Source organism: Pochonia chlamydosporia, chromosome 2 (genome assembly GCF_001653235.2).
Source record: "Pochonia chlamydosporia 170 chromosome 2, whole genome shotgun sequence".
Lineage (NCBI taxonomy): Eukaryota > Fungi > Ascomycota > Sordariomycetes > Hypocreales > Clavicipitaceae > Pochonia > Pochonia chlamydosporia.
In genome coordinates, this window is record NC_035791.1 from 3,104,754 (window position 1) to 3,131,907 (window position 27,154).

Genomic DNA, 27,154 nt, shown 5'->3' on the forward strand with positions numbered 1-27,154 from the left:
CTACCTCCTGGGTAGGTTGTTTCGCCCAAATTGCGCTCCACCAAATGCTCCCCCTGTCTGCCATCCTTGATTGACGCTGTTCTTCACTATAAGTGCAGCTGCAGCAGTTGCCGCTTGGCGTTCTCTTTGACGATGCCGTTCCTTCAGATACTGGGCTGCCTCAGGCCTCATTCTGAGAATACGTAAAATCATGTCGTCGCTTGGATCGGCCTGTGCCTCACGTCGCTTAGCCTCCTTAGCCTTTCGCATTGTGCCCAGGTTACGACTCATCATGATGCTCTTGCCACGGCGAATGGTGCCCATGCTGGCGAATGCACCCGCGCCTCCGAATGATGCGCCGAAGCTGGCTGGAGCTGACATGCGGTTTTGCTGAGGCGCCTGCTGAACTAGGGCCTGCTGTGCTCGTTGCGCCGTTGCGGCGGCCATGCGTTCCGATTCCCTTATCAAGTTGTTACTGTCCTCAAAGTAAAAGAAGTTCAGTGATGCGAGCTCGTGCCACTTAGGCGATTTGAGCACCTGGGCCGGCACACCTAGCTGCTCTCCAGACTCTTCATCCTTGGCGTTGAAGAAGGTGAAGAGCATTTCTAGCCAGTGATACACAACATCCAACTCTTTTCTTGTCAACGACTTTTTGGTCGATGGTTTGTCGGATAAGGGGGGAACTAGCAAGTTTTCTATTGTCATGAGCACTTCCTTCCACAGTCTCGTCATTACAGCTATCATGGTTGCGTCGGTCAAGGTCTGCTTCATTATCGCAAAATTCTCGTCAAAATACGTAAAGAGACGAGTTAATGCGCCTTCAATCTGGCTGGGTGTTGCTGTGACCATAGTCGACGTTCGCTTCTTCCACAGACTAGTCACTGAAGCACCGATTCCGCCAGTGCCCAACAGACTTCGTAGAGTCTCTTGAGACAACGTATCATTAATTTGTTGTGTGAGCTGCAGGAAAAAAAAAAAAAGAAGCGTTAGCGGGAAAATTATCATCGACAATTGGGAATAGTATCTTCACTCACTTTGTCTGTAATCTTGCGAACCATGTCCCTTTCCGTTCTCTTCAGATGACGGAAAGCCTTTCCGAAGTGGAACTCGATATCATCTCGCTCCCCTTCCATGCTGACTCTAATGAGGAGACGGCCTTGAGAATCCAAGTCTAGCCAAAACTCTCGGGGAAGATAATCGCCAAAGTGCACTGGATCCAACTTAAGTGATGTGCGCCCAACGTAATCGTGATCACCGAAAGTATCATAGTCCCAGATCGTGGCAATAACATTCACTGGTCCTTGAACCGTGATGTCAAACGACTCGTCCCAACGGGGGTTGAGGTTCCTGTAAATGATTCGACTTTTGTGAAGCCGCTTCTGATATTCGTCACCAAAGACAACGTACGGGTCGCTGAATCCATTGGGATCACAGGCCTTGAGGTCTTCTGCTTCCACAATCTTAATCGTGAAAGTGTACTTGCTTGGTTTGCGAACCTTCTTCTTTGGGCCATCGATTTTCTCAAGAAGAGCTGCACAGGCTTCTGAGTTCATGCTCTTTTCCAGCTTGTCCAGCTCTTGCATGGCAAATTCAATGTTGTTTAACTTGACAAAGGACTGCATAAATGTTGTGAGCATCAACTTCAGTGCCGCGAAATCTTAGGCTGGGCGGGTTACATACCTCGGGATAAAATTGAAAGGGTTCAACCTTCTCCTTGTTGCTCCAAGCATCCTTCGCGTACTGCATCCACTTCTCCTGGGCTGTTCTGTTCTGGGCTGCAAGTTCTTCTGCTGATGGACGATCCATTTCTTTCGCAAATTTTTGTTCGACAATCTCACAGTACTGGCCAATACCCGTCGCAATGCTTCGCGCGAGAGCTGTCATAAATCGAGCGTGATGTTCGTCATTGTCCCATCCTAAAGCAAACACTTGATCCACGGTTTGGTTCAAAAGCATGAAAAGATCAATCACGGACACGCTATGCCGTTCCGAATCCAGAGGGATGTCTTCTGGACTGTGAGATCGAACTTGAAACTTGTCTTGCTTAATCGCTTGTTCGACAAAATTTGCCATCGTTTCATCAGCAGTGCGTATCCAGCGCCATACAAACTCCACCAGGAGATCCTCAATATTAAACTCAAACGGCACATCGCCAAGGGACTCGAGATGGATGCGGCGAATGGCGACCAATTCCTTGTACAACTCAAAGCCGTCTTCCATAAGAATCTCTACACCAGCGTCCTCGGCGCCCCTCATAATTGTGTCAATGATGGCACCAGCGTCCTTCTCGAAGCTGGGAAAAACTTCTTGGACAAGGATCGATAGCGGATTCACACCCATGATCTCCAAGTTATTTTTATATCGCTTGCGGATCCGGGTGCAAAGTTTAGTCACCGACTTGCCCAGCTGTATTACATGGGCAAAGTTCCAGTCTTCTTTGTGAGCCGGGATCTCTTTTTCCATGTAGTCACGATATACATCCGCAGCTTTTTGACAGAGGCCTTGGGCAAGATGTTCAGAAAACTGAGCAACAGAATTGGAACGTGGAGAAAAGGTTGGATCGCTGCCAATGTGGTTTTCGAGAAGGAACATGACGGCGGCGATGTTGGGAGGCTTCGAGTCGTAACACTGCTCCATGAGATCATAGAGTTCTCTCAACAACGCATCGTGTAAGCTGTGGAAAGTTTGTTGGTAGACTGCAAAGTCATGAATAGTCCACCGACTGGGGTCAATCTCGTTCAGTGGTGTCGCGTAGTGCGATATATGTGGTGGCTTTCTGAGCTCGGGCATGGGAGCCTTGACGAAGTCAAATATGGTGTCCAATTCTTCGGGAACAATTTCCTGGTCTAGAAACTTGCGAGCAGCAACTTCCAGGAGGCAAATAAGACGTGAAAATTGTGGTACTCGCCAGCGAACACACAACTCAGTCAATAGTTCCATGGACTGCTTAGACAGAGGCTTGTACTCTAATGCAGGATCTGCGTGCAGCTGATCAAACGTGACGGCATGTTGTAAAATGTACTTGTAAAACTCTCTTGGTTCAGGAGGGATAAAGGTGTATATCGTTTCCTCAACGGTCCGTATACTGCTTGGCTCATTACCAATGGACAAATTTGCTAGACTGATGGATGGATCAAAGGCGAATGTTGCGCCGTCCTGAGCGGATATGGCGCGACTGAGGTCGGCATATGCCTGATCGTTACCATACATGGACTGTGGTCGACTGGGCAAAGGCTTTTCAAAACTCCCTGACGAGGTCTTGGCTAGTTCTGGCTTGGCAGTCAAGATGTCGAGCATCATTTGCGACAGATGAGGCGCTTCGGACTTCTTCCACTCCAGAAAAGCATCCTCGACGTCGAAATCCAGGCTTCTCAAGGTACCAGCCGAGTTTGTATTGAGGCGATGTTGATACGATTTTAAATCTTTCAAAGCCGCCTCTTCAGTCCAAATCTGGCGGTGGTCATTAATTTCCGACTGCACCTCGGAGAGGCTCATTCCAAAGATGCCTGCTACCACCTGCACCATTGGCATGTCCTTGACCTCGTAGCTGAGTGGTACCACAACCTCGATGGTTTTGCCCTTGCCATCTTGACCGCTATCCACCAGGTTTTGGTCGTTCGTCAGCAGCTTCTTTTCCAGGGAGACCAACCTCGATACCAAGTCAGCGCGGTCTCGGTCATGCCCGTGGTCTCGCAGGGTAGTTGTAGCAAGCCTCACAAACATTGCGAGATGGCGGTCCGGAAGAAGCTTCCAGGAATCATCCTCTGGTGCCTTGCCTTTTTGAGCTGCCTTGGTAGCGGAAGAATAAAACATCAAGACCAGAGGCTCAAACTTCCTCTCCTTTTCGAGAGTTTTGCGAAAGTTCTTCTCGGAGAAGGCTGTGTATGCCTCAGCAAAGCTGCGCTTTAGAGCGGCATCCCCAAAGCCAGAGAGGGTTTCGCTGCCTCTCAGCACTCCGCCAACACGATCAAGGAGCTGTGTTGGAAAGCCGCTTGGCAATTTCAGGCTCGTAGTGCTTCCTGCAATGTATTCTTGAACAAGCTGGCCGACACTGGAGTGAGATCGAGCGGGCGGCTTTGGTGCGGGGACATATTGCTTTCGTTTTGCCCGTGGTTGCAGCAGATAATGTAGAAAAGCGGTGCGAAGGGCGAAACTTCGGGCTTCTTCGTGTTCGACGACAAACTGCTGGGTGCGTGCTGCGGCACGAGAAGAGGCTCTGTTTCTGGCTATATCCCTGCTGCTGCTCTTGACGCGGCGACTGGGGGTAAACGAGTGTCGTGAGGAGGTCGACATGTTGGCGATGGGTTGTGACGTCGTTGGTATTCGAGCTCAAACAGTGACTTGATGCCCAACGCAATCAATGCGTGATGCCCAGGTTCATGGCCAGCAAAACCACATGCGATGGCACGCAGAGGACACAAAATGTGTGGCCAGAATTGCGGAAGCTTTAAAGAAAACGTACGAGGAGTAGAGTAGGCAAATGGTACGACGTAAAAGAGCTGGAGTTTCAGCGAATCGGTCTCAGGTAGATGGGCAGTGGTCAGTCGCAGGCGTTTGTCTGTGGTTCTCGGACGGAGGTGGCTAGAGTGGCATGGATGGAGCAGGAGCTGTCACGGCGCAGTTCTGGGATGGAAGCACAAAGCAGGAGGTCCGTTCGTGGTGAATGTTGCGGTTCGGTGTTAGAGTGAACAGGCGAGAGACGAGCCGAGGGCATAAACAGGCGAGGTGAGGGCACGATTGCAGCAAGACGCACCTCCGCCACATCAATCTCGTGTGTTGACTTGGCCTCAGTTGCAGGTGAGTAGACAAGTCAAGTCGAGCTGAGCTGGCTGGTGGCGCTGGTCCCGCAGGTGGGTTGGTGAGTTGGAAGGGCGACATGGACTGGACCCGACGTCATCCACGGCGCCTTGAAGCGTCAACCCAAAAGTCAAGTGCTCATGAAGTTGCAGCCGACAGGTCCCAGGTCCATGTCTGGTATCCTTCTGGTCCATCTAGCGTCTGGTCTGGTGCATGTGGGCGTCTGGCTGGGCCCTGTAACAGCACCCCAGCGAGCAAAGTTCAGCGTATTCAAGCCTGGCGCCGTTCATTCGACAGTGGAGTCTAGTCTCCATGTGGCGGGGTCCAAAAAAAGCACCAACTAAAACTTGACTCTGGCTGGTCCAATCCTGCAACTGGCCTGAATTCAGGGGTCAATCATTGTGAAACAGCGTGTCAAGGTGCTGCCCCGGTCTGCCACCTCCGCCTAATCTGGCTAGTAAGGTCTTGACTTTCAGCCACATCACCTTCGCGAATCTCCAAACAAGTCGAACGAACCGTGGACATGGCAGCACATCATTGACTCGTTTCCCCATCAAATGTTGATTGTTTCCATGCGTTTCATGAACTCTAAATTTATAGTCTCAGAACTCTAGCCAAGCGCTCTTCGACTCACCAGGGGAACGCAATGCTTTGGACGCTCTCCCGTCGCATGTGATATTTCGCCTACTTTGCCAAAAACAAGCCGTCTCCCTTTCCTCTCGGTGCATCCATCCATCCAATGCTACAGTTCGATCCCTGCCCAACTTGCAGGGCCTGATTGAATGGTCTCCAGCGTTTGCCGCCCGATGCGTCACTTGGGTTAGCACAACTTAGAGAACAGAGTGTAACCCTCGAGCAAAGCTCGCATCAAATCCTGGACTTCTTGGACGAGTTATTCTTTGTGCTCGCAGAGTTTTGGCAAAAGACCACATTGTATTCCGTATAGGGAATAGCTGCATGTGGTCGATATCTAACCAACCAGCCCAAGCATTTGATCAATTCGCCGTCTACAACGACGTCGTCGTTTGCCTCCGTGTCATTGAACAGGGCACCAGATCTTGCACAAAACGGAATCAGCTCACAGGGTGCACTGGTTCAATCACCAGCTCAGGAGTCAAAATTGTCACAGGAACACCAGGCACTTTTACACGATGCCTCGGCATGCCGTGACCAGAGGCTATGGATCGAGTGCTAGACTGCGTTCTGCAGCCTTGCAAAAAGTCCTGTCATCTATCTGCCGGAAATGGCTGCGCCAACGAGACTGGTGACGGAACAATACCCAGACTGCTCGTGACTAGGGGATACGAGGCAATAATAAGGACCCAGCCGTTAGTGTGTACTGTATGTTCACAGCCGTGAAACCCAACAATAGCAAAGTCTGCCACCAATGAATCCCATCTTTATCCAAAACGGACCTGAAATTCCATCCGGCCGCTTGTGTTGTCGTTGTCTAATGACAGCAGCCGAAAAGCTATTGCTCTGGCATCTTGAATTTGAAAGTGTTCGCTTCTGTGCCGGAAAAAGAAACGAGCAACACTCAGATTGCGCCACCCGGAAATGACGTTGTATGTGCCTCCAGGACGCAATTTACGATGGTTGAGATTGACTCACGAACCTCCATGTGACTAAGACTGGTGCTGAGGCTCTTCAATTTGATGTTATGTTATGTGCTTGTTGCCTGAAATAGGTGACATGGAAGGTTTGGTAGCCTAGCAGGCATCAAATTCGTTCCGACTCTATGAACGTGTGACCCATACAAGAGGCTACATGTATACAAGGCGAAATGCAATGACTTCGCATCGCTATTTACATTTACTAAATTATACATATGTAGTGAGAGAACAGCGACAAAACTCAGCATCTGGACACGCATGCATGGGTCAACTGGTGCATGTGGGTTGAAGCCTGCTTAGGAAGCCGCATGTGCCGTTCCTGCATCGCCGTTTGTGCCACCCTGACTTGAACAGTCGAGGACAATTGGTCTGCTTCACCTCCCGCCACACACATCGTCATCTTCAGCAAACCAGACTGGATACAGTCAATTACGCATGTGCTCAGGCGCAGCTGTCAACGTGACGGGCTGAACTTGGGAAGGTAGCCATCAATGTCAACTGACGTATTTGCCCACGACTGCGCACACACAAAGATATCAAATGGCTGCACAAATTCACAAAGGTCAACTGGTGCATTAGCGTAGTTTACATGTATGCTAATGTCCAGTCTCAAATTGTCGAGGCTTTGGGGTGTGGACTCTGGTGTCAATTGGCTTTAGGGGCTGTAGTGACCCTTTGGCCGCTGGAAAGACTGATGTCAAGCTCAAGTGCTGTCATGTCACCAGCTGCCCAGACCTGTCTCACCATGTCAATGGACATTGAGTTCGGATGGTTGCTTTAATGTTGTGTGTGCAACCAGCGTTTGCAGCTTGACTTTGAGCTACCAGACCCCGATGGAGCACCAAGTAATAATAGTAATAAATCTGGCCTTCCGTCGTCTTGGCTGGCCAGCACTTTCGGTCCATAACCTTTTGCCCCCCAACTATTAGAACAGGATAAAAGTTCACAAGAACTGAGCACTTGAGGTCTTTGTGTCAAGTTCAAGATCCATAAAAGCCACCAGCGCCTCCTGCAGAAGCCGTGTGTCATCGAGCGCCAACCAGGAGCAGGGCAGACCCAACTTCCAGCCAACGTAGGCTTAGCTTAGCCTGCCGACCCTTCACATTCTCCATTTCGAACTTGAGCAGACAGCCCTTTGGGGGGCCTTTGAGTCGAGTCTGAGGTGTGAGCACTCATCAGTACAGCCAATCGCCACCAGCACCAGATCAGAGCAGTTGACCTGTTTACCCGACCCTGACCAGACCAGACTTGACGTGTGGTTTTGTCTACTCCGTGGCGAAGCCAAACCAAACCAAACAAGAACTGGTCGACGACCAAGGCAGCAGATCTACATATGTATTTGATGCGTTGCATCCATCCTCCCACTTATTGCTACGCTCATCTATGTTGGCGGCTTTTGACGACTTGAATTTGCGCCCATTCGCTTCCAACCCCCCAAAAATCATCTCCCCATCCTCATGCAGCCATTCTTGTTCAAACCGTCTTCTTGCATCCTTCTTCACCAGGCCCAGCTCCTTTTCATGCTACGACCGCCAGTCCCCTGACAGTCTCTTCTTATTAATTTTATGCGCATACTGCACGACGGCTCCCACAATATACTCGACATACACTGCGACCATCGCCGTACTTAATTTTAAGTCTGCTTCTCTCTCCTCGCCCTGAACCGCCGACATCTGAAGCAAACGTCTGGGTGTGCTTGAGTACAAGTGTCTGGTACCGGCCAACTTTAGAACATTTGAACTCCAGTCTCGAGTACCCACCACGACCACAACCACCAAATGACGACCACTGGCTGAGCTCCTCCGCCTGCAATTCGCCCCGCGCTGACCTGCCTGCCTCACTTGACTTGACCTCAAGCAACAGGTGCTTCTGCTCTGTGAACCGCTCCCTCGCTGGAGTCGTCGACTTCAACTCCTCAACGCAACTCCCTGCTTGTACCATCTCGCCGCTCGACGCCCTCGAATGCCGTTGATCCTCCTTCGGTATGGGCAACATCACAAGCAGGCCCGACGACGGGCCCGCTCTGTATCTTAGAGATCAGAATAGATGTTCGTTCTGCCCCTACCAACTCTCTCCCGCTCCGAATGCCGACATTGCCATTCTCCTCCTTGTTGGTCTTTTACTGACTCTTCGCCGATTGCAGTGAGCATATCCTCGCTCGTCGTTACCAATTCACGGAAGCGCACTTCCATCAATATCGTTCCAAATGCATTTCCAGCGAGCAGAATAGCAGCCAGTCGTCTGTCTGGTGACATATCCCCTATAGAATATGTACAGGTATGCTCGGCCATTCTCGACAACTCTCAGGCGGGAGCGGGCTACATTTGTCACCATCTCTCAGCTTTGTTACCCTTAAACCGTCACCTCCCCTAACTTCTGAATTACCAGGACCCCGAAGTGTCGAATAACTCCAGCAACCCACCAAACTTCCTTCTTAAACTCAACGGCGATGACGAACTCGTCTTCACATTCACATTTGTTATTCGCCAGTCGCAAGCACCCGCTACCGGAGATTCTACGTCAACGGTCGTAGACACCAACATCTCAGGCTTAACCTTCGTTTGCGCCTCAACCCCCCGAGAGGTTTCGAACCTCGTCACCCGCGAGTTCCACGCCGATCCAAACCTTCACAAGAACGCCAATGTAGAATTAGTGGGCGATTACAGCACTGGGGGCAGCCCATCTGTATCTTTTGAATGGACCTGGAAGTGGAAGCCCCCTAAATCCCTTGAGGACAAGGGCGGCGGTTGGAGGAACTGCTGCAGCGTAAGATCGAGCCATTACCATGACGACTTGATTGTGACCGTATCCGCTGACCTGATTTGATGTTCAAGTTTGTCGAATACGATCCTCGAGCGCATCGTTTAGATACTCTAGCGAGCTTCTCCTACTTTGTTGCCAGTTCGTACCCCAAACGAGCTCCGTTGCCACGACAAGCTGAAAAGAGCCATAACTCTAACTCTGTTTTCTAGGTCCAAGCTTGCCTCTCAGCCATCCCAGTTCTCCTTCACCGCAATTTCTATTGGGTTCGCCGCCCAAGATTCGAGTTGCGTCGACACAGTCGGTCGAGTCTCGGCTGACTGGACTCGAAGTCGAAGAGCCCGCCTCTCCCCTTCTTGGACCAAATGAGAGCTTATCGCAGACGAACACGAACCAGACGCAAGAGCCAGTCAAAGTTGACGTTCCGTGCCCTAGATATGACGACGATGTCACTGTAAGTGACGACGGCCCCGTATTTCGAGCAACTTTGAAAGCTTTGGAGCAAAAGACTGGCAATATGCGAGTCCAGATGAAGAAGGTTCTCAAGCGAGCAGAGCATGCACACTTGCAACAAATTGAAGCCAATGACGCTTTTGTCTCCTTCATGGATGCACTGCGTGAAGCTTCTGCCACAAATGCCAATGCCTTCCAGCCAGCTTTGGAACACTATTTTGATAAAATTGCACGCGAGGTCGTCGCCTATCAACGCCAGAACACGGCGAACCTACAAAAAATCATTATAGAGCCATTGAACAAGCTATATCAACTCGACATCAAGCAGGCAGAGTATAAAAAAAGGGACTTCGAGGAAGAAAGCAAAGATTATTACGCGTACGTATCTCGGTATCTGGGCCAACGACAAGATACAGTCAAGGCGAAGAAACTTGCCGACAGCGACTCAAAATACCAAAACAAGCGACGGAATTTCGAACTGAAGAGATTCGACTACTCCAACTTCGTCCAGGACCTTCATGGAGGACGCAAGGAACAAGAAGTCCTGTCTCACTTGACCAAGTATGCAGACGCACAAACAAAAGGCTACTTGGCCACGGCGAAGAAGATTGAGGATTTCCTTCCCGAGCTGTCAGCCTTGTCCACCGAAGTTCAAGAGGCAGACAAAGAGTACCAGTATCGACGTCGAGAGCGAGAGGAGAAACGGCGACAGCTGGAGAAGTCAAACACTCCATACCTGGAACCAGAGCAAGCCAGCCTCAACAGCTCCGCTCCGCTGACGTCGAGTTCGAACGGTAATGCCGGGAATACTTCCGACAGCGAACTTGGTCGTGCGGATAGCACGGGCTCGCAGATTAAGAATGCGATTGCCATCGGAGCTGGTGGGCAGGGAACCGTTCCCCAAGGTGTCGAATTATCGCGATCACCTGGAAGTCAGGGGCAATCGTCCTTGTCCAGCTCCACACAGGGAGCCAAGTTCAAGGGCTTCCGAGATCTGGAGGAGCGAGAAACTGCACAGACGGCGGTGAGTCAGCGAAAAGAAGGTCTACTGTGGTCACTCAACCGTCCCGGTGGCCATGTTGACCCACGAAACTTGAACAAACAAGGATGGCACAAGTAAGTTTCTCACTTTTCTACAAGTGCTCGCAGGGAGAAGGGCCTTGACATACCCCTGATTTTACCCTGAGGCTAACGGTACCCAGATTCTGGATTGTTTTGGATCAAGGGAAGCTGTCAGAATACAGCAACTGGAAGCAAAAGCTGGATCTGCACATGGACCCTATCGATTTGCGAATGGCTTCCGTCCGCGAAGCGCGTAACGCGGAACGCCGGTTTTGCTTTGAAGTTATAACGCCCAACTACAAGCGTGTTTACCAGGCAACATCTGAAGAAGACATGAACAGCTGGATTTTGTCCATTAATAACGCGCTGCAAAGTGCAATGGAAGGCCGTGGGGTCCCAGAGCGATCATCACCATCCAAGACACCTGGAGATTCGTCGCTTAAGAGGGATATCGGATCTATCTTGACCGGCAAGACCCAATCGCTGGGGCACGGCGCTCACTCACACCACCATTCCTCCTCGAATGCAGGAATTCCGCAGCGCAGAATAACAGTCGGCGCCAGACCTGGTGTGATTCGCACAACAAGCTCAGGGTACGACGAGAATCCAGATAAACTGTTGCAAATGGTCCGCAACGCGGATCAGGGCAATTGTTGGTGCGCGGACTGCGGTTCCGGATCCAAGGTGGAATGGGTCTCGATCAACCTAGGTATAATTCTATGTATCGAATGCAGCGGCATCCACCGCTCTCTGGGTACGCATATCAGCAAAGTGCGGTCACTTACACTTGACATCAAGTCCTTCACAATCGATATTGTCGAAGTTCTGTTGCTCATTGGAAATCGTGTATCGAACATGATTTGGGAGGCCAAGTTGGATCCGTCTACGAAACCAAATTCGCAAGCGACTCGAGAGCAACGATTGAGGTTTATCACTGCCAAATATGTGGACCGGGCCTACGTTGAGCCAATCTCGACAACTCTGTCAAGATATGCGACGCCAGACGAGACGTTACTGGCAGCAATCAAGAAGAACGAGATCCAGCAAGTCCTGTACGCCCTGGCACTGAAAGCGAACCCCAATGTTGTGGACAAGATGCGGGGAACTCATGCAATTTGGCTGGCGCTGGCGGCGGCAGATCCAGCATCGCCGTCGCCAACACCGAGCGTAAACGCTTCTGAGGCAGAGGTCAAAGCTGTACCCTTCCCCGTGGCTGAACTGCTTACACAGAACGGCGCACAGATTCCAGGGTCGCTGCCAGCGTTTCCACTCGGTCGATATGCTCAGCAGTATTACGAACAAAAATTGGGCAAAGGCACCAATTCAGGACACGATGTTTTGGGCTCGCTGCCTCTTCACCTGAGCTCAAGCGATAGGCCGCAACGAGAGAGGGAGGCGCGGCTGCAGAAACGCGTGAGTGCTGGCGGGCGACTAGCAAAGTCTCCCATACCCGAAAAATAGGAACACAGATTTTGGGATCGATGGGCAAGCTTTGCTTTGTGCTATCACGTACATGACTTGTCTCGGCTGCGCAAGCTGTAGATGGCTAGCAACGAGACAAGATGCTATTATGTGTGAACGACGTTGGTCTTTTCTTTTTCTTTCGTTTGACACGGACGGAGGTAATTGTCCTTTGTTGTTGTTGTTGTTTGCCATTGGCGCGTCAAGCACGAGGGTTCAAGTTCTACATGGAAACTTCTGGGCAGGTGAATTTACGTACTGGGCGTTTGGTAGGCAGACGTCGCTACGAGCGGCATTTGGCTTTTAGAGCACATTCGACCACAAGCACACATGAGGAAGGAATCACAGATGGGGGAAGCGGTTTGCTCGGTATTGTATTGACCAAGTGGCCAAAATTCATATTAATAGCTTTAGGTTGCGGCGAAGGACCTCGGGAAACATTGGAAACCAGCCGACGTTTGAAGGGATGTGTAGGTACTAAGGAGACGTAGTTCTTAATGGTAATGAGCCAGAAGAGTCAAATCTGGTCGCCCTCTATGTGTGGCTGTGTTGACTTTATGGTGTCTGACAACTGTCTGTATTACTTGCGATTCTGACGCTGTGAGGTGGGAGTAAAATTGTGCCAAAAAAGCCACTGGGCAAGATGGAGATATTTGGTTGAAGCATATCCTCAAATCCTCAAAGGGCCGGGCCGCTGTGGCGCCTCGTTCTGTGTGAGTGGAAGGATGACTCGAGCGACATCATGGAGTCGAGTTGAGTCCCGTCTCGTGACTAGGCTGTCACTTCGTTGTGGCACGTCTAGAACAAGTGTGACTGGATGCCATGGCCAACGGCGAGTGACGAGTTCGCTCATGGTGGCTGGGCAGATTAGGGTTATTGCCCATGTCACGATGTTTGTTGGACGTTGCGTGTTGTTGGCTGTCGATGGATGGTGATGGTACAGGGAAGGCATGGGATTGGATGGGGCTACAAAGCACAAAACCCTTTAGACATGATTCACACAAGCTGTAAATTACTTTGCCGTTTAAGTTGTCTTTACCACGAGGTACCTTGAAAATCTATGATTTGGGCTGGGGAATCCGTGTCAAGGTCATCTGGTGAGTAGGCTACTTGACGTAGATAGGGCAGGTGACCTTTGTTGGAGCAGAATGGTGGTCATTCGGCGTCGTGTAACCAGCACCAACGATGGTGCACACAGCATGAGCTGCACGAGGGTATCCAGTTATGCTAACTTCTTTTCTCTTTTTGGCCACAAAATTGAATTTTGTCGATACAGGACTGGAGGTAATGGAATTTCACGGAGAGAGAGCTGTGTTGCCGTGAATGATTGGACTGGGTGGTCGTTGAAACGAAACCGACCGGTTGGCGGGTTTGCAGGTTGGCGGTTTGTGGGGGTTGCTGCCTTGGCTAGTGGCTGGTGAACTGGGAGAGAAACCAAAGGCTATGAACTCTTGACCACCCACCCACCATTTGACAAAACCAGAGCAGACTGTTTGTCGGTTGACGGATGTGCCGACAGTGAGAGGTGCAAGGACATGGATCTTGGTTGTCGAGAGGTGTGGTTGTGATGACCCACTGCCGACAGCGAGCATGCAGCTGAGGAGATGGAGATGGAGAGATGGAGGCTCTGCTCTGGTCTTTGTTGCTGCTGCGCCCCGAGTGACATGGACTATGGAGTAGACCAGACTCATTTGATTCTCCCACCGAGTCGCCTGGTGTAAATATGTCAAGTGCCAGGAACATGAGGAGGCGCAAACTGACCCAAGTGACGTCTGGTCTGGTCTGGTCTGGTCTGGTCTGGCAGTCAGGGTGGACTAGCTTCGCCTCGTACCTGATGGATGGAAATGATTCGAAATCGAAGGCCCTTGTCCATCCTTTCCATGGTTCACGGCAAGCTCCCCAATGAACATTGAAGTGCACCTCGGAGTGCAAGTCAAGTGCTGAGCAAGCTCTCCACTGGGCTGAGTGCCATTCCCATTTCCATCAAATGCTCAAATGCTCCAAGCCCAGCTTTCCCCAGGCTAGGTCAAGCAGGCTCCCGCTCCATCCCATCCATCCACTTCACTTTACCTCCATGTCACTTCACTTGACTCCCATCCCATCCCATTCCATCCATCCAACAAGTGCCCACCCTCCATCACCAATTTTACTTTCCTCCAGGCACCCTCGTCCATTCTTCCGCGGTTCATAATCGTGAATTCCCCCAACATCACCTTTTTGACCATACAACACCTCAAAACCCTTGATTGCCTTCTTTTGCACATTTCCAGGCCGCCGAGGACATGGCACCTCGCAACGAAAAGAGCCAATTGAAGCGCCAGCGCGTGAGTCTCCCTGCCTATCCTGCACCAGTTTGCGCACGCTTCCTCATGTTTCATCCGCATTCGCTCACCAACACACTTTTTTAATACAGGGTTCTCTGCCTGATGACGCGACGGAGTCCAAGAAACCTCGTAGATCAGATCGACTATCGTCGCAAATCGCTGGGGCCGCCGGCCACGACAAGACCCCCATCTCTAACAAGCAACATCTTCCATCACCAGTCACCCACTTCACCGCCGAGGACTCTAGTGATGTCTACAAGGAGGCTACTCCTACTCCCTCTGCAGGCAAGCTTGATGAAGTGACGCCGCGGAAAACAGACGAAGCTTGGCCACAGTCTCAGGCTTTGTCATCACCACCACAGGATACGCAGCCGTTGAGTCAGTTTGTCGACCGACACCCTGCGCTTTCTGACGATGTAGAAGATGAGGTGAAGGAAGGTGTTTGGGGATATTTGGTGCCGCTGGACCCTAAGTACGGCGATAAGCCGTTGGTACTGAAGAGACGAAATGCCTGCCCTCTGCCCGACACCGTACAGGCTGCTGTTAATGGGGAGACCACACCGTTGAATAACAACAAAGCTGGCCCTATTAGAGCTGAAGAAGCTTATGAGCGCTCAAAGGTCAAGGGCGTTGCGTCGGGTGGTTATTTAATAGGTCGACATCCTGAATGTGGTACGTGTTGGACCATGACAGAGACGATTACAAAGCCAGTGTGACTAACTGTTGGTGTGTTTCGGTTGTAGATGTCGTGGTCAACGAAGGCGTCGTTTCAAACCGCCACTGTCTACTATTTACAGAAAACAACGGCACAGACACCGTCGCCATCGTGGAGGACCTTTCCAGCAACGGCACCTATGTGAACGAGGCTATTGTTGGTCGTAATCAACGTCGCGAACTGGAGGACCAAGATGAGATTGCGGTCCACGGCAAAGCTAGGTTCGTGTTTAGGTATCCCCAGAGCCGGCACACCAGCGCCTTTTTGCAACAGTACACATTATTAGAGAAGCTCGGCAAGGGCCATTTCGCCGAAGTGTACTTGTGCATAGAAAAGTCCACTGGCCAACGTTATGCCGTCAAGATCTTCACCAAGCCCCCGGGCATGGAAGACAAATCCAAGACTGAAGGTCTTCAACAAGAAATTGGTGTCTTGATGGGAGTCAGCCATCCGAATGTGTTGTGCCTCAAAGATACGTTCAACGAGCGTGACCGCGTCTATCTTGTTCTGGAGTTGGCCTCCGAGGGCGAGCTCTTCAACTTCATTGTAATGAAGCAGAAGCTTACTGAGGACGAGACGAGGAAGTTGTTCCTGCAACTCTTCCAGGGCATCAAATATCTGGTATGTACAACTGGTTCATTCATCATCATGACGACGTGAGCCTTGCTGACAATCCGAATAGCATGAACGCAATATCGTGCACCGAGATATCAAACCAGAGAATATTTTACTAACTGACAAGAACTTGCACGTCAAGTTGGCCGATTTTGGCCTCGCCAAGATTATTGGCGAAGAGTCCTTCACCACCACTCTCTGTGGAACACCTAGCTATGTCGCGCCTGAAATTCTTGCCGATTCTAAGCAACGCAAGTACACCAAGGCTGTCGATATTTGGTCACTTGGTGTTGTGCTGTACATCTGCCTTTGCGGCTTCCCTCCATTCTCCGACGAGCTCTACTCCCGCGATTTCCCTTTCACTCTGTCACAACAGATTCGAAGTGGGCGATTTGACTACCCTTCCCCTTACTGGGATTCTGTTGGAGACCCAGCTCGTAAGTCAACCTTTACTTTTTGAGCCTGCATTTGTTGCTGCATTTGTTCCATAGATGGTTTTTCGCTGACAAATGACAGTTGATCTCATCGACTCCATGCTGGTGGTTGACCCTGAGCGCAGGTTCACTGTGGATCAGTGCCTGGCTCACCCCTGGATGACTCAGAGCGGCCCTGCTGTAAATGACAGCACAGGAGGTCTTGTGGGAGGCATTGCTGGTCTCGAGGTCAACCGTCGTGCCCCGGTTCGTGAGAGAACCTTGCTTGCAGCACTGAATTCAGTTCAGGTTACTGCTCAGGTCGCAGTTGGCGATGACAGATCGCCGGTAAAGGTGTTTTCTAAGAATCATCATCGAATCACGAATGCGTCAAAAGAGAAGGCACCAGATCATCATCGAGGGGCCGGAGAATTCATGGAGATGGGAGGTAAAGGAGACCAACAGCTTTTTGGCGACGACAGCGCAAGCATTTACACAACGGGTGCACCAGCAACCAAGGCTGGACAGAAGGGCAAGGCTCATGGTCGATAAACGAGCCTGAATCGAAACGCGATTGATTTACTGAGAGGTTGGACAGTCCCAATCTCTCCTATTCCGCTCCCTCTTGGACAGACTTGTTTGGATCTCTTTTTTTTTTTTGTAGGCATTGCGCGATACACGGTTTGTTTTTACATGAGCATGTACATAGAGTCGCCGGCGCAAAGGGTTGTTGAGATAAGGTCTTTCATGTCTCTGTTGGCTACTGAATAATCTGAGTTCAAACGAAATAGGCACGGTGTTGTAAGGACTATTGAGGCGTCTAACTGCTTTGGTGGGATGCTTAGAATAGGAATGCTCATCCTACAACATGTGAGCCTAAAAGTTGGAATGAAAAATGATTGATTAGTACGGCATGAAATCTACGTTGACCTGCGTTTTGAGCTAGTTGCAGTTCCCTCGTCCTAGTACTACCCGTCTTTAGACATTGCAATACATCAAAGTGAAGCATTCGGCACAATTCATTGTCTCACGGCTTACAAAGCTTCGCACGTGCCAGGTCACATGTGGGGCTAAGCGAGGGCGGTGACTTCTAGCTCCCACACATTGAGAGCGGCAGAAAAATCGGCGGGGTGTGTGGAAGACTGTGAAGGACTCGACTCTCAGGCAAAGCCCCACCACAGGGCTATTCAGGCGTCGACCCTGCCAACCGTGCCAACGGACGCTCAACATCACATTTTCCGCTCGTCGAGTTCCACCCCCTCCTTCCCTATTGTCTGTAGACGTCGTGCCTGCGATCGCGAGACCGCCCTCTTCCCGTCTCTCGCGTCAGTGGTCCTTTCTCTCCGTCGTTCAACGTCCGAGGAGAGTTTGAACCTTTTTGCTTGTTTTCTTTCAAGCGAATCGATCGACGACAGCCAGACCGAGCCATCCCACCCACACCCCTCTTCGCGCGAGGCGAAGCCGAAAAATTTCACGATGACCGCCACCAAGAACAATGGGCAGCCGCAGCTGCTCTTCGTCGATGGAACCTTTGAGGAGCTAGCCAGGGAAATGGCTGAATACCTTAAGGCCGAGGAAGCTGCCCAGCTGCTGAGCAAGGATAAGGTGTCAAAGGAGGATGTTTTGGCCAAGTTGGTTGCTGCTTCAGCCGGTCTCAGCACCGTCCCCGAGAAGGAATATACCGCCGCTTCGAACCTCATGATCCACCTCGTTTTGCAGTCGGCCGACTCCAAGAAGTATTTGCAGACACTGTGCGCCAACCTCGCCAAGGTCCCTGTCAATTCGTCCATCCACGGCCCCGGATTGTCGCTGAATGCCCTGACGACCGTTTTCAACCTGCTCGCCCCGGAGGATGGTATCCGCGCACGCATCTTCCTCGAGATCATCAAGTTCCTGAGGGCACACGGCATGTTTGACAGCTTGCGGCTGTATCTGGACAAGCTGGGCGACTGGCTCGAGTCATGGGATGCTAGCGAGGAGATTGAGCGCATGATTTACGAAAACGTTGCCGAGGCGGCTCTGGAGGCTGGCGAGGAGTCCATCAGCTACGACTTTATCCTCAAGGCGCTGCGGACGTTTGACGCCGACGAAAAGGACGAGATTACCTCTGAGGAGGCGCAAAGATTATCCCTGCGCGCCGTCAAGATGGCCATTCTGTCCAACACCTACTTCCTCTTCCATGACCTTCGTGTCATCCCTAGCGTGCAGGCCCTCAGCGACTCGCACCCCGTATACTCCCAGCTCCTCGACATCTTTGCCGAGCAAGACCTCGAGGACTACAACGACTTCAACGAGGAGCACGAAGGCTGGGTGGAGCAGCAGAAGCTCGACCACGAGAAGCTCCATCGCAAGATGCGCCTGCTCACGTTTGCCAGCCTCGCAGCCGCCACGCCCAGCCGCGAAATCGAGTACGCTAAGATCGCCAAGGCTCTGCAGATTCCCCAGGAGCACGTTGAGATGTGGGCTATTGACGTGATTCGCGCCGGCCTGGTGGAGGGCAAGCTCTCCCAGCAGCGCGGCATGTTCCTCGTGCACAAGGTCACGTACCGCGTGTTCGGACAGAAGCAGTACCAGGAGCTATCCACCCGCGTGGACCACTGGCGCACTACGCTCCAAAACGTTTTGGGCGTCCTGCGTCAAGAGCAAGCCAACGCCAAGACTCAGAAGGAGCGTGAGATTCAAGAACTGGAGCGCAAACTGAACAATGCAGGAATATCCGGTGGTCAGGGCGGTGGCAACCGACGACAACAGAACCAGCAACGCGAGAGGACTGACAATGACGACTAAACGATATCCCCATTTACACCAAACCCAACTGAATTAAAAGGAAAAGCCAACCAAAGATTAACAACATCTTCTTGCGGGGCCGGTTCAAGAAAAAAGTGATGAACAAGGTCACTGGTGACCGAGAATGGATCTCATGACGGGAGCAAAAAAGCAGGCATGGGGGACGTGGTGGTATCTTATACCAATGAAATAACTGTGTTAATAACGTCAAGTCGTTTGGGGACACAATAGCCTGACGATAACAAGACATGTGCAACGGGGAAACATTTTTATTTTTTTTGCGAATGGCGCAGCCGGTTTAGCATCATGCTTCTATTGAGAATAGAATCAATGAAGAGTTATAAAAAATTTGAAAATAACTACTTGTTCCTTTTTGCATGTCATGTGAAAACTGGATATGTATGGTGGTAAACCAGCCACCGGTATGCAACTTGTTATACATGCTATGCATGATATTATACGTAAGTGTGACCAGGGCCAGTAACGAAGCATCATCTTACATTTCTGTCTAAAACATAAAAGAAGAAAAGGTTTCGTGTCTCCCCATTACACTGTTCCTGATTCTGACTCTGGAATCCACCCAGACACACACTCTCTTTCGATTCTATAATGGCATTTCTCTCTATCCCAAGTTTACAATAAAAGGAAAGAATAAAGGTAAAGGTACAGGAAAAAGGCCCGCCGCTCAAGCAAATAACAGGTGTGAGCAGCAACGGGCAACATTACGTGCTGTCCACCTGACATCAGATGTAGACATGACCAGCCAGAATTACCGCGTATTAAAACTCCCTACCCAGCTTCTCGGTCAAACACGTCTGTGTCTTGGCAAACACCTTATCCGGGGTAGGCGTAGCATCAATCTTAACCACCTTGCCCTGCTTCTCGTAGTACTCCACCACAGGCATGCTCGTCTCGACAAAGGTGCGGAAGCGCTTGCGAATGCTCTCGGCATTGTCATCAGCACGACCGCTCGTCTTGCCACGCTCGAGCAGACGCTCCTCCATGACCTTCTCGGGACAGTCGAAGAAGAGGACCATCTTGGCGGGGCACACCGACTCCTCAAACTTGTGCGCCTGGTCCAGCTTGCGGGGGAAGCCGTCAATTAGGAAGCGGCCCTTGGTGGCGTTGCCGTTCTTCTGGAGGGACTCGGTCATGGCGTTTTCGAGCAGCTGGATGGTGACTTCCATGGGGACGATGAGCCCGTTCTTGATGTAGTCGCGGATGAGGTCGCCGAACTGGGAGCCCGGGCGCTCTTGCTCGGCGCGGAGCAGGTCACCGGCGGAGAGGTGCGTGAAGCCATATTGCTTGACGAGGTTGGCGCATTGCGTGCCCTTGCCGGCGCCGGGGCCGCCGAGCACAAAGAGGACTGTGATGTCGGAGGGGGAGAAGGTCGGTGAGGATTTGGCGGGCGGGGGGAGCTGGCCCTGGGTTTGGGAGTCGGTTGTACGGGACATGTCTAGTGAGGAATGTTAGGAATCGGTGGTTTTAGAGGAGTTTGTGTGTTGATGTGGGAGGAGAGAAAGGGTGGACAAACCTGCGCGGCGGTTTACCAAGGCAACGTATCCGGCTGAACCAATGGCAATGACGGCGATAAAGGGCCAAAACTTGACTTTGTCCTTGTTTCCGCTCGAGCCACCCTGTGACGAGTAAAACCGGTGCTGCTGTTGATGTTGCTTGCCGGTACGGAAAGCAGTGCGCGCGGTCGACGACCAAGATAAAGGCGCAGGAGTCGAGGAGGCACGGCCCGCAACCAGAGGAACAGAAGCAGAAACAGGAACGGGTCTGCTGGTGGCACGTCTGCCTGCCAGGCGCCACGAGAGGGGTATGCGTGAGGCCATTGGATCGGGTGACTTGTGCAGGTAAGGACGCAAGAAATGACGATTCCGAGATGGATGCGCTGCTGAACGGGAACCGCGTGTGAGACCCTGGCTGCGTGGTGATTTTCTGCACACGTGGGACGATTCGACTAGGGGGTGTGACTTGAATGGATTCTTGGTTCGACAGTGGCGTTGGTGGATGAGAAAGAAAGAAGCAAAGTTGATAGTGGTCAATGAGTGTATGAAGCGAAAAAAAGGAAAGAAAAAGAAACGAAATGAGGTTGTGGAATCGTCAATTGAGCATTAATTTGAGCTGGTGCCCGGGAAGTTACAAGAAAGTGAAAGGAGACAAAAGTTGGAGCTCGGAGTGGAAGCACGTTATCGTTATCACGTGGGTCTCATTTGGAGATTGCAGATTGCAGATTGGGGAATGCAGATCTGAGAGGAGGGACGAATTGAACCGGTAATCTCGACTTGGCAAGATTGCTATGCGCAACTGACTGTAAGGAACAAGGAAAGTTATCAGTTCAAGGGAGTGCGAATTTGTGTATAATTGCTCTGAGAAGATCTGCCATGCTCTCTACACATTTATTCTAGTCAAACCATCCTCAATGCTTCTGCAGCTTTTGACAAAATACATTTCCGTACGGCAAAGTACTTTATCTCGTTTATATTCCAGCTTACAAACTTTATCTGACGCAAACTCATGCCTCCAGTATCTCCGCAGATACTCTTCGTCCCAAAACCTTTCGCTTTCCTAAAGCAGACAATTCCGATAACACTATCCCCTATCAAAACCTCACCAACCAGCTTATACGTCCTCTACACCAGTTACCTGTCTAGTCTAATTATGGACTGTCTCAATTATGCATGCCAACTCTCCGATGCGCCTAAAGTCTGCAGTAGTTCCATCCTGCAAGCCACACACACCAGTCACACCCTATTCACTCAAAAACAAGGACAACTCAAACAACACAACAACTACACAAATTACATACAAGTCCAACCCTGCAACATGCTCAACTGCGGTGTTGCGGTAAGGGGAGTAAGTAAGCCCTTGCCAGGATACTCCAAGGCAGTAAACTAGTTGACCATGGTAACGGCCCGACTCAACGGTGCCGCTTATCCGCGGGGAATAGCCTCATTTCACGAATAAAAGCATCAGTATTCTGCAAAATCAATCTTCTCCGTTGTACTCTTCGCTGTACCAGTTTTGCAAAATGAGGGCTTCGGCGTTTCTAGCCGCTGCGTTGGCAACCGCCGCCGCAACCAACAAATGTGTAAGTCAACCAAACCACACCCACGAAACATCACCAAACTAACTCACAATAGTGCGAGCAAATACATCATGTCCTCCCCCAAAAGACAAGTTTCCCAACCTCCTCGACCTACAACGCCACCGAAGCAGCATACTTCTCCCTCCAGGAATCGGACCTCAAGCCATCATGCATAATCCATCCCACCACCACACAAGACGTCTCACTCGCCATGGCCATCATCTCCAAGAACCCGCAGTGTCTCTTCGCCATCAAAGGTCGGGGACACACCCCCGCCGCTGGGTTTGCCAACGTCCAAGGCGGAGTGACCATTGACATGACAGGTCTGTCTGCCATTTCCGTATCCGCAGATCACTCAATCGCCCACGTAGGAGCAGGCGCCTCCTGGCTAGGCGTATATAAATTCCTCAAGCCGTTGAACCTGGCCGTTGCGGGTGGCAGAAACGGCAACGTTGGTGTGGGAGGGTTATTGCTGGGCGGTGGTATTTCCCACTTCACAACCCGCGTTGGCTGGGCTTGCGACAATGTCGTCAACTATGAAGTAAAAACGACTCATTAGATTCCATACCATGAGACCAGCCTCTAACTCTCTTTAGGTCGTTCTCTCCGGTGGTCAAATTATCCAGGCAAACGCATCTTCACACCCGGACTTATACCAAGCCCTCCGAGGCGGCAGCAACAACTTCGGCATCGTAACACGCTTCGATCTCAAAGCCTTCTCGCAGGGCAACATATCCGTAACAAGTCTCGTCAACGACATTTCTTACGTGGCCCCCGTTTTCGAAGCTTTTACAGACATCGTCACATCTACCCCCTTCGACAAAGACACCTCCCTCGTAACCGGTCTCCTCTTCAACTCAACGTCAAAGGCATGGACGCTTACAAACTCAGCCGTGTATGCCAAGGCCGATACGAATCCAGCCGTTTTTAAAAACCTATCCGCCATTCCGAGTGTCTCCCATAAAAACCAGATCACGACATTGGCACAGTTTGCGGATGAGAAAGCAACTCCCCCCTTGTAAGTTGTGCTGACCCACCAATCTCACAGAGGAACTGACGGAAAGGGCAGAAACTGGGTATTTTCAACAGCCACTTTTAAACCCTCGAGCCAGTTCATGGTTGAACTGTTTGATATTTTGAATACAACCTTGTATGGCTTCAATCCCGCCGGTGGAGTTGTATGGAGCGTTGCTCTTGAGCCGCTCGCTGGAGATATGCTCTCAACTGGGTCGACATTGGGCATGAAGGCCACTGAAAGAGGATACAGCAAGTCCATTCGATCCTGATAAAGCATGCCCAATTGTTTCATCTTCATACTAACCAAGTATCCAGTCATGCTTCTCTCCGCATTATGGCCCGACTCGGCCTCGAGAGATTCCGTCAACAACATGGCACACGAGGCATTGGCCCTTGTTGAAGATGCCGCCCGCGCAAAAGGCTTGCTTCAACGATTCCAATATCTAAACTACGCGGCTGCTTACCAAAAGCCTTTACAATCATATGGCAGAAAACAATTTGAAGTTTTGAACCGGGTTAGCCACAAATATGATGCTCACGGAGTATTGCAGAGGCAACTTAATGGTGGCTGGAAACTCTGGTAGATTCTCATATGTACGTAATGTAATAGTCACAGCTTGTCCTTGCCGAGTTACATGCCATATATTTCCAATCCTTCTTCAGCACAAACTCGCTGCCGCAAACCCAATTCCATGAAATCAATCTTCTGCTTCAAGAAAATGTAGAAGTTCAGGCGTATACTCATGCGGACAGCTTGAGCTACAAAGTCGTCTCAAGTAACGTACAGATAGCCAGCCATTCGCCGCCTTTCTTGCTGAAAGATCCCGCCCCCCCTTGTTGGAGCCAAAACAAAAGAATTAAGCACCGTTGTAGGCGAGGAAGTTGACAGTGCTAGCGGGCACGCCAGTGAGAGCGTTCTTGATAGCAGTGTCCTGAATCTTCTTGCAGAGAGCCGCGGGGCTAACAACACCTTGAAGAGCGTTAAGGTAGGCAGCAAGACCAGCAACATGAGGAGTAGCCATGGAAGTACCAGAGATGGATCGCTGTATCAAAATTAATACTAGTTGCACATCCAATGCAGCAAGGTGAAAAACTTACGGTACCGCCGTTAATCCAAGTAGAGAGAATGGCACTGCCGGGAGCGAAGATGTCTACAAGCTTGCCGAAGTTGGAGAAGCTCGATCGGGCGTCGGTCGAGGTGGTAGCACCGACAGTGCATGCACTAGGCTCGGAAGCCGGGGAATAACGAGCAGCGTCCGCGCCATCGTTACCAGCGGCAACTGAGAGGAAGACGCCTGAGCTCACCATGGCGGCTGCGGCCTGGTTAACTGAGGCAGAGAAGGGACCTCCCAGACTCATGGAAGCAATGGCACCGTTGGGGCAGCCTCGAGTCTTGTAGTCCTGGGAAACGAATTCCATGCCTGCAATGACGCCGGCATATGAACCGCTACCCCCGTTGTCGAGAACCTTGACAGCCAAGAGCTTGGCTTTCTTAGCGACACCATAGGTCTTGCTACCAACGGTACCTGCACAGTGAGTTCCGTGACCGTGACCGTCGTTGTCCTCACCATCAATGAAGCTCTTCAACCACGTGGCACGGCCCTCGAACTCCTGGGATGTATTGTTTAGTTCTCGAACCACATCAGACGACATGATTTAGCTGCACCACTTACAGGGTGGGTGGTTTCGATGCCAGTGTCAAGGACATAGACACAAGCACCATTGCCAGCGCTGTCATCGTAGCGGTAGGTGGTGCTTCCCTTTTGGCGGTTGGAGATGCGGCCGAGACCCCAGGGCGCGCCCTGCTGCTCAACGATGGCGTTTGCGGTCATCACGGCGTCCTTCTCGATGAAGTCAACCTGATCAATGGCAAGTTAGCATTTGTTATCATCATAACCAGCGATGAGACAAAGAAGCATTTACATCTGGGTGGTTACGGAGGGTTTGAAGCTCCTCCTTAGTGAGAGAGCCAGCGAAGCCATTGAAGAGGTGGCTGTAGACATGGTCGGCCTTTGCGCTGAGGGCAGAAGTGGCTTCATCTGCAGCGATTCTGGCAACACCGTCCTTGAACTTGACGATGTACTTGCCCTCAATAATGCTAGACTTTGGGGTGAAAAGAGGAGCAGGCTCGGCGCGCTGCTCAACCATGGCAGGTGCAGCCAAAACGGCTGGGAGAAGAGTGAGAAGAACAGACAGTTGCATGGTTGCAAGTTGTGGTACCAGACCAGAGATCGCAAGTGCTATTTGGGCAGAAAGAAAATATGAGATGGTAGATTGAAGCTGTTTGTGCTGAGGATGATGAATTAAGAAAAGATTTGGCTCCAAGACAGCGAGGGAACTCCCATTTTATAATCGAGTCCTGCCATCTTTTTTCCTCTATCAGGTCTATGCTTAGACCCTTCAAAATCCGAAAACGCCCTCCATCAGGAACCATTACCTTCCAGAACTGGAAGCTACTTCTTCTTCGTGGACCCAAATAGTGGCCATGAAGCTAGTGACGCTGTAGAACTTGGCGCGAAAGGCTCGAATTGTGCCGAAAGGGTGCTCCATGTAGACACGTCGGGTATCACACCAGAAGTAACTCCCTCGAGGGACGGTGACAATAACAGCAATTTGTGTCGAATTCCGGATAATGTCACGAATCTGGGGACCGGTACGGAGACTTGGTGCCACCTCGGGTTAGTGATGCCAAGGGTTAGACACTCTGTTGGTCGCTTTGATGGGATAAGAGAGTCTCACAACCCACATGAGGTAACAGGATAAGGATTGAGCCTTCTCAGGGGAAGTGTTCCACAGCATACGTGTGGACGTGCTCTGAAGGAGCTAGTCGGGGCCGCTCTTATTGCATACGCCTCCCTTGCCGGGGAAATGCGAGAGTCAGCGGGATAAGGAGCTCTTCAACAGTTGAGGCCAGTCTCACTCTCCAGCTGCTGTGCAACCCGACTTACAACAGATTCAATTCGGCATCGTGTTCCTAGCTCTAGAGCTATCCTCGGCCAGCTCCGAGATCAACCAGGGCATGCTAGTAATGATCGTCAATGATCACCATGATCGCCATAGTCCAGACATTGACTCGGCACACTGCGACAACCAGACAGAGTCCTCTTTTGGTGAGCCAATTATGAGACCATGCAACGGAAACATGAGGTGACTAGTTTGCCAGCTTATCAAACAGACTCACCTGCATATGACGCTGCAAAGTCCAAACCGGTCCTGCTCAACTCTAGCAACCTATTGTCACACTCTACACATTCTGATGGACTGCCAGGTTGCAGGAAGGTGTTGACTCCCGTTGATTTGACAAGTTCATTTTGCCCAAAGCTCGGAGGATAAAGACCAGGTGACGACTGCAAGTACGGTGTTGGTGTTGCGATGTAACCTCCAAACAGTTATCACTATGTGCCTTCCTATTCCTTCGGTAGTGGAGAAATGCCAATACCCCCAACGGTGGTGGAGAAGACGTCTAGGCTGTCAAGTGGTCTATTTTCACTCTGGCTGGCGTGATGCATCAACAGTCTGCAGAGCATGCAGAATTATGGAGCAGTGAGAAGGCGCCTTAGCGTCAATGAGTCCTGCTAGAGCTACTAGCATGCGGTTCCCCATGTGGTATGTTTCTAATAATAAGCATAATTTATTTTAGCTTTTCGATTAGATTGGCTGCAGAGACGGAATTCATAGTCAAATTCGCTCACCTCGGTGCTAGCATCGCCAGTTGCCAAACCGGCATTTGGCAGTAGGAAATGCTGAATAAGGACCTTCCATAAACACTTGGATATGTAAACCCGCACGACAGAGAATGAGTTGGGCTGGATTCACCAACTACTCTTTTGAGCAGGGTGCAAGCGAACACAGCCGGAATAGCCAGCCAAAGGATCCACGACTGTGACTATGACCCGTGGCCGCACTCGGGTCCGGGCAACACCTGTACGACCCAAGGTCGGTGAAGGAACTGCTCTGGTGCTGGGAAACATTGCCCCATTGGCCACACCTTGTTTAGATCACCCCCTCCTCGGACGGCGTATTCAGGGTGTCAGAGAAGATGATTACCACCCACACCGTATAGA

The 27,154-nt window shown here is 51.0% G+C and overlaps 7 protein-coding genes across 7 annotated transcripts; 4 read left to right on the top strand and 3 right to left on the bottom strand.

Annotated features, from left to right (window-relative positions):
• On the bottom strand, nt 1-4,272 carry VFPPC_03043 (C2 domain-containing protein; the record flags this gene model as incomplete). Its single annotated transcript, XM_022428307.1, has 3 exons — nt 1-939; nt 1,014-1,595; nt 1,660-4,272. The coding sequence occupies 3 exons, from the start codon at nt 4,270-4,272 to the stop codon at nt 1-3; spliced, it is 4,134 nt and encodes a 1,377-aa protein (XP_022284588.1).
• A 4,101-nt stretch (nt 4,273-8,373) lies between these two features.
• VFPPC_03044 (ARF GTPase activator) lies at nt 8,374-12,125 on the top strand (the record flags this gene model as incomplete). The annotated part of the gene is made up of 6 exons (XM_018282595.1): nt 8,374-8,437; nt 8,533-8,666; nt 8,778-9,155; nt 9,224-9,290; nt 9,362-10,718; nt 10,805-12,125. 6 exons carry the CDS (start codon nt 8,374-8,376, stop codon nt 12,123-12,125), a joined length of 3,321 nt encoding a protein of 1,106 aa, XP_018147136.1.
• Nucleotides 12,126-14,407: 2,282 nt separating this feature from the next.
• VFPPC_03045 (CAMK protein kinase) lies at nt 14,408-16,744 on the top strand (the record flags this gene model as incomplete). The annotated part of the gene is made up of 5 exons (XM_018282596.1): nt 14,408-14,449; nt 14,539-15,121; nt 15,193-15,785; nt 15,847-16,216; nt 16,296-16,744. The coding sequence occupies 5 exons, from the start codon at nt 14,408-14,410 to the stop codon at nt 16,742-16,744; spliced, it is 2,037 nt and encodes a 678-aa protein (XP_018147137.1).
• A 924-nt stretch (nt 16,745-17,668) lies between these two features.
• VFPPC_15601 (eukaryotic translation initiation factor 3 subunit M) lies at nt 17,669-18,979 on the top strand (the record flags this gene model as incomplete). Its single annotated transcript, XM_018293354.1, has 1 exon — nt 17,669-18,979. The coding sequence occupies one exon, from the start codon at nt 17,669-17,671 to the stop codon at nt 18,977-18,979; it is 1,311 nt and encodes a 436-aa protein (XP_018147138.1).
• A 779-nt stretch (nt 18,980-19,758) lies between these two features.
• On the bottom strand, nt 19,759-20,817 carry VFPPC_03046 (uridylate kinase; the record flags this gene model as incomplete). Its single annotated transcript, XM_018282597.1, has 2 exons — nt 19,759-20,435; nt 20,514-20,817. 2 exons carry the CDS (start codon nt 20,815-20,817, stop codon nt 19,759-19,761), a joined length of 981 nt encoding a protein of 326 aa, XP_018147139.1.
• Nucleotides 20,818-22,016: 1,199 nt separating this feature from the next.
• VFPPC_03047 (FAD-binding protein) lies at nt 22,017-23,359 on the top strand (the record flags this gene model as incomplete). Its single annotated transcript, XM_018282598.1, has 4 exons — nt 22,017-22,076; nt 22,129-22,614; nt 22,670-23,091; nt 23,143-23,359. The coding sequence occupies 4 exons, from the start codon at nt 22,017-22,019 to the stop codon at nt 23,357-23,359; spliced, it is 1,185 nt and encodes a 394-aa protein (XP_018147140.1).
• A 588-nt stretch (nt 23,360-23,947) lies between these two features.
• VFPPC_03048 (Subtilisin-like serine protease PR1A) lies at nt 23,948-25,292 on the bottom strand (the record flags this gene model as incomplete). Its single annotated transcript, XM_018282599.1, has 4 exons — nt 23,948-24,133; nt 24,189-24,701; nt 24,764-24,949; nt 25,014-25,292. The coding sequence occupies 4 exons, from the start codon at nt 25,290-25,292 to the stop codon at nt 23,948-23,950; spliced, it is 1,164 nt and encodes a 387-aa protein (XP_018147141.1).
• Between the last annotated feature and the right edge of the window lie 1,862 nt (nt 25,293-27,154).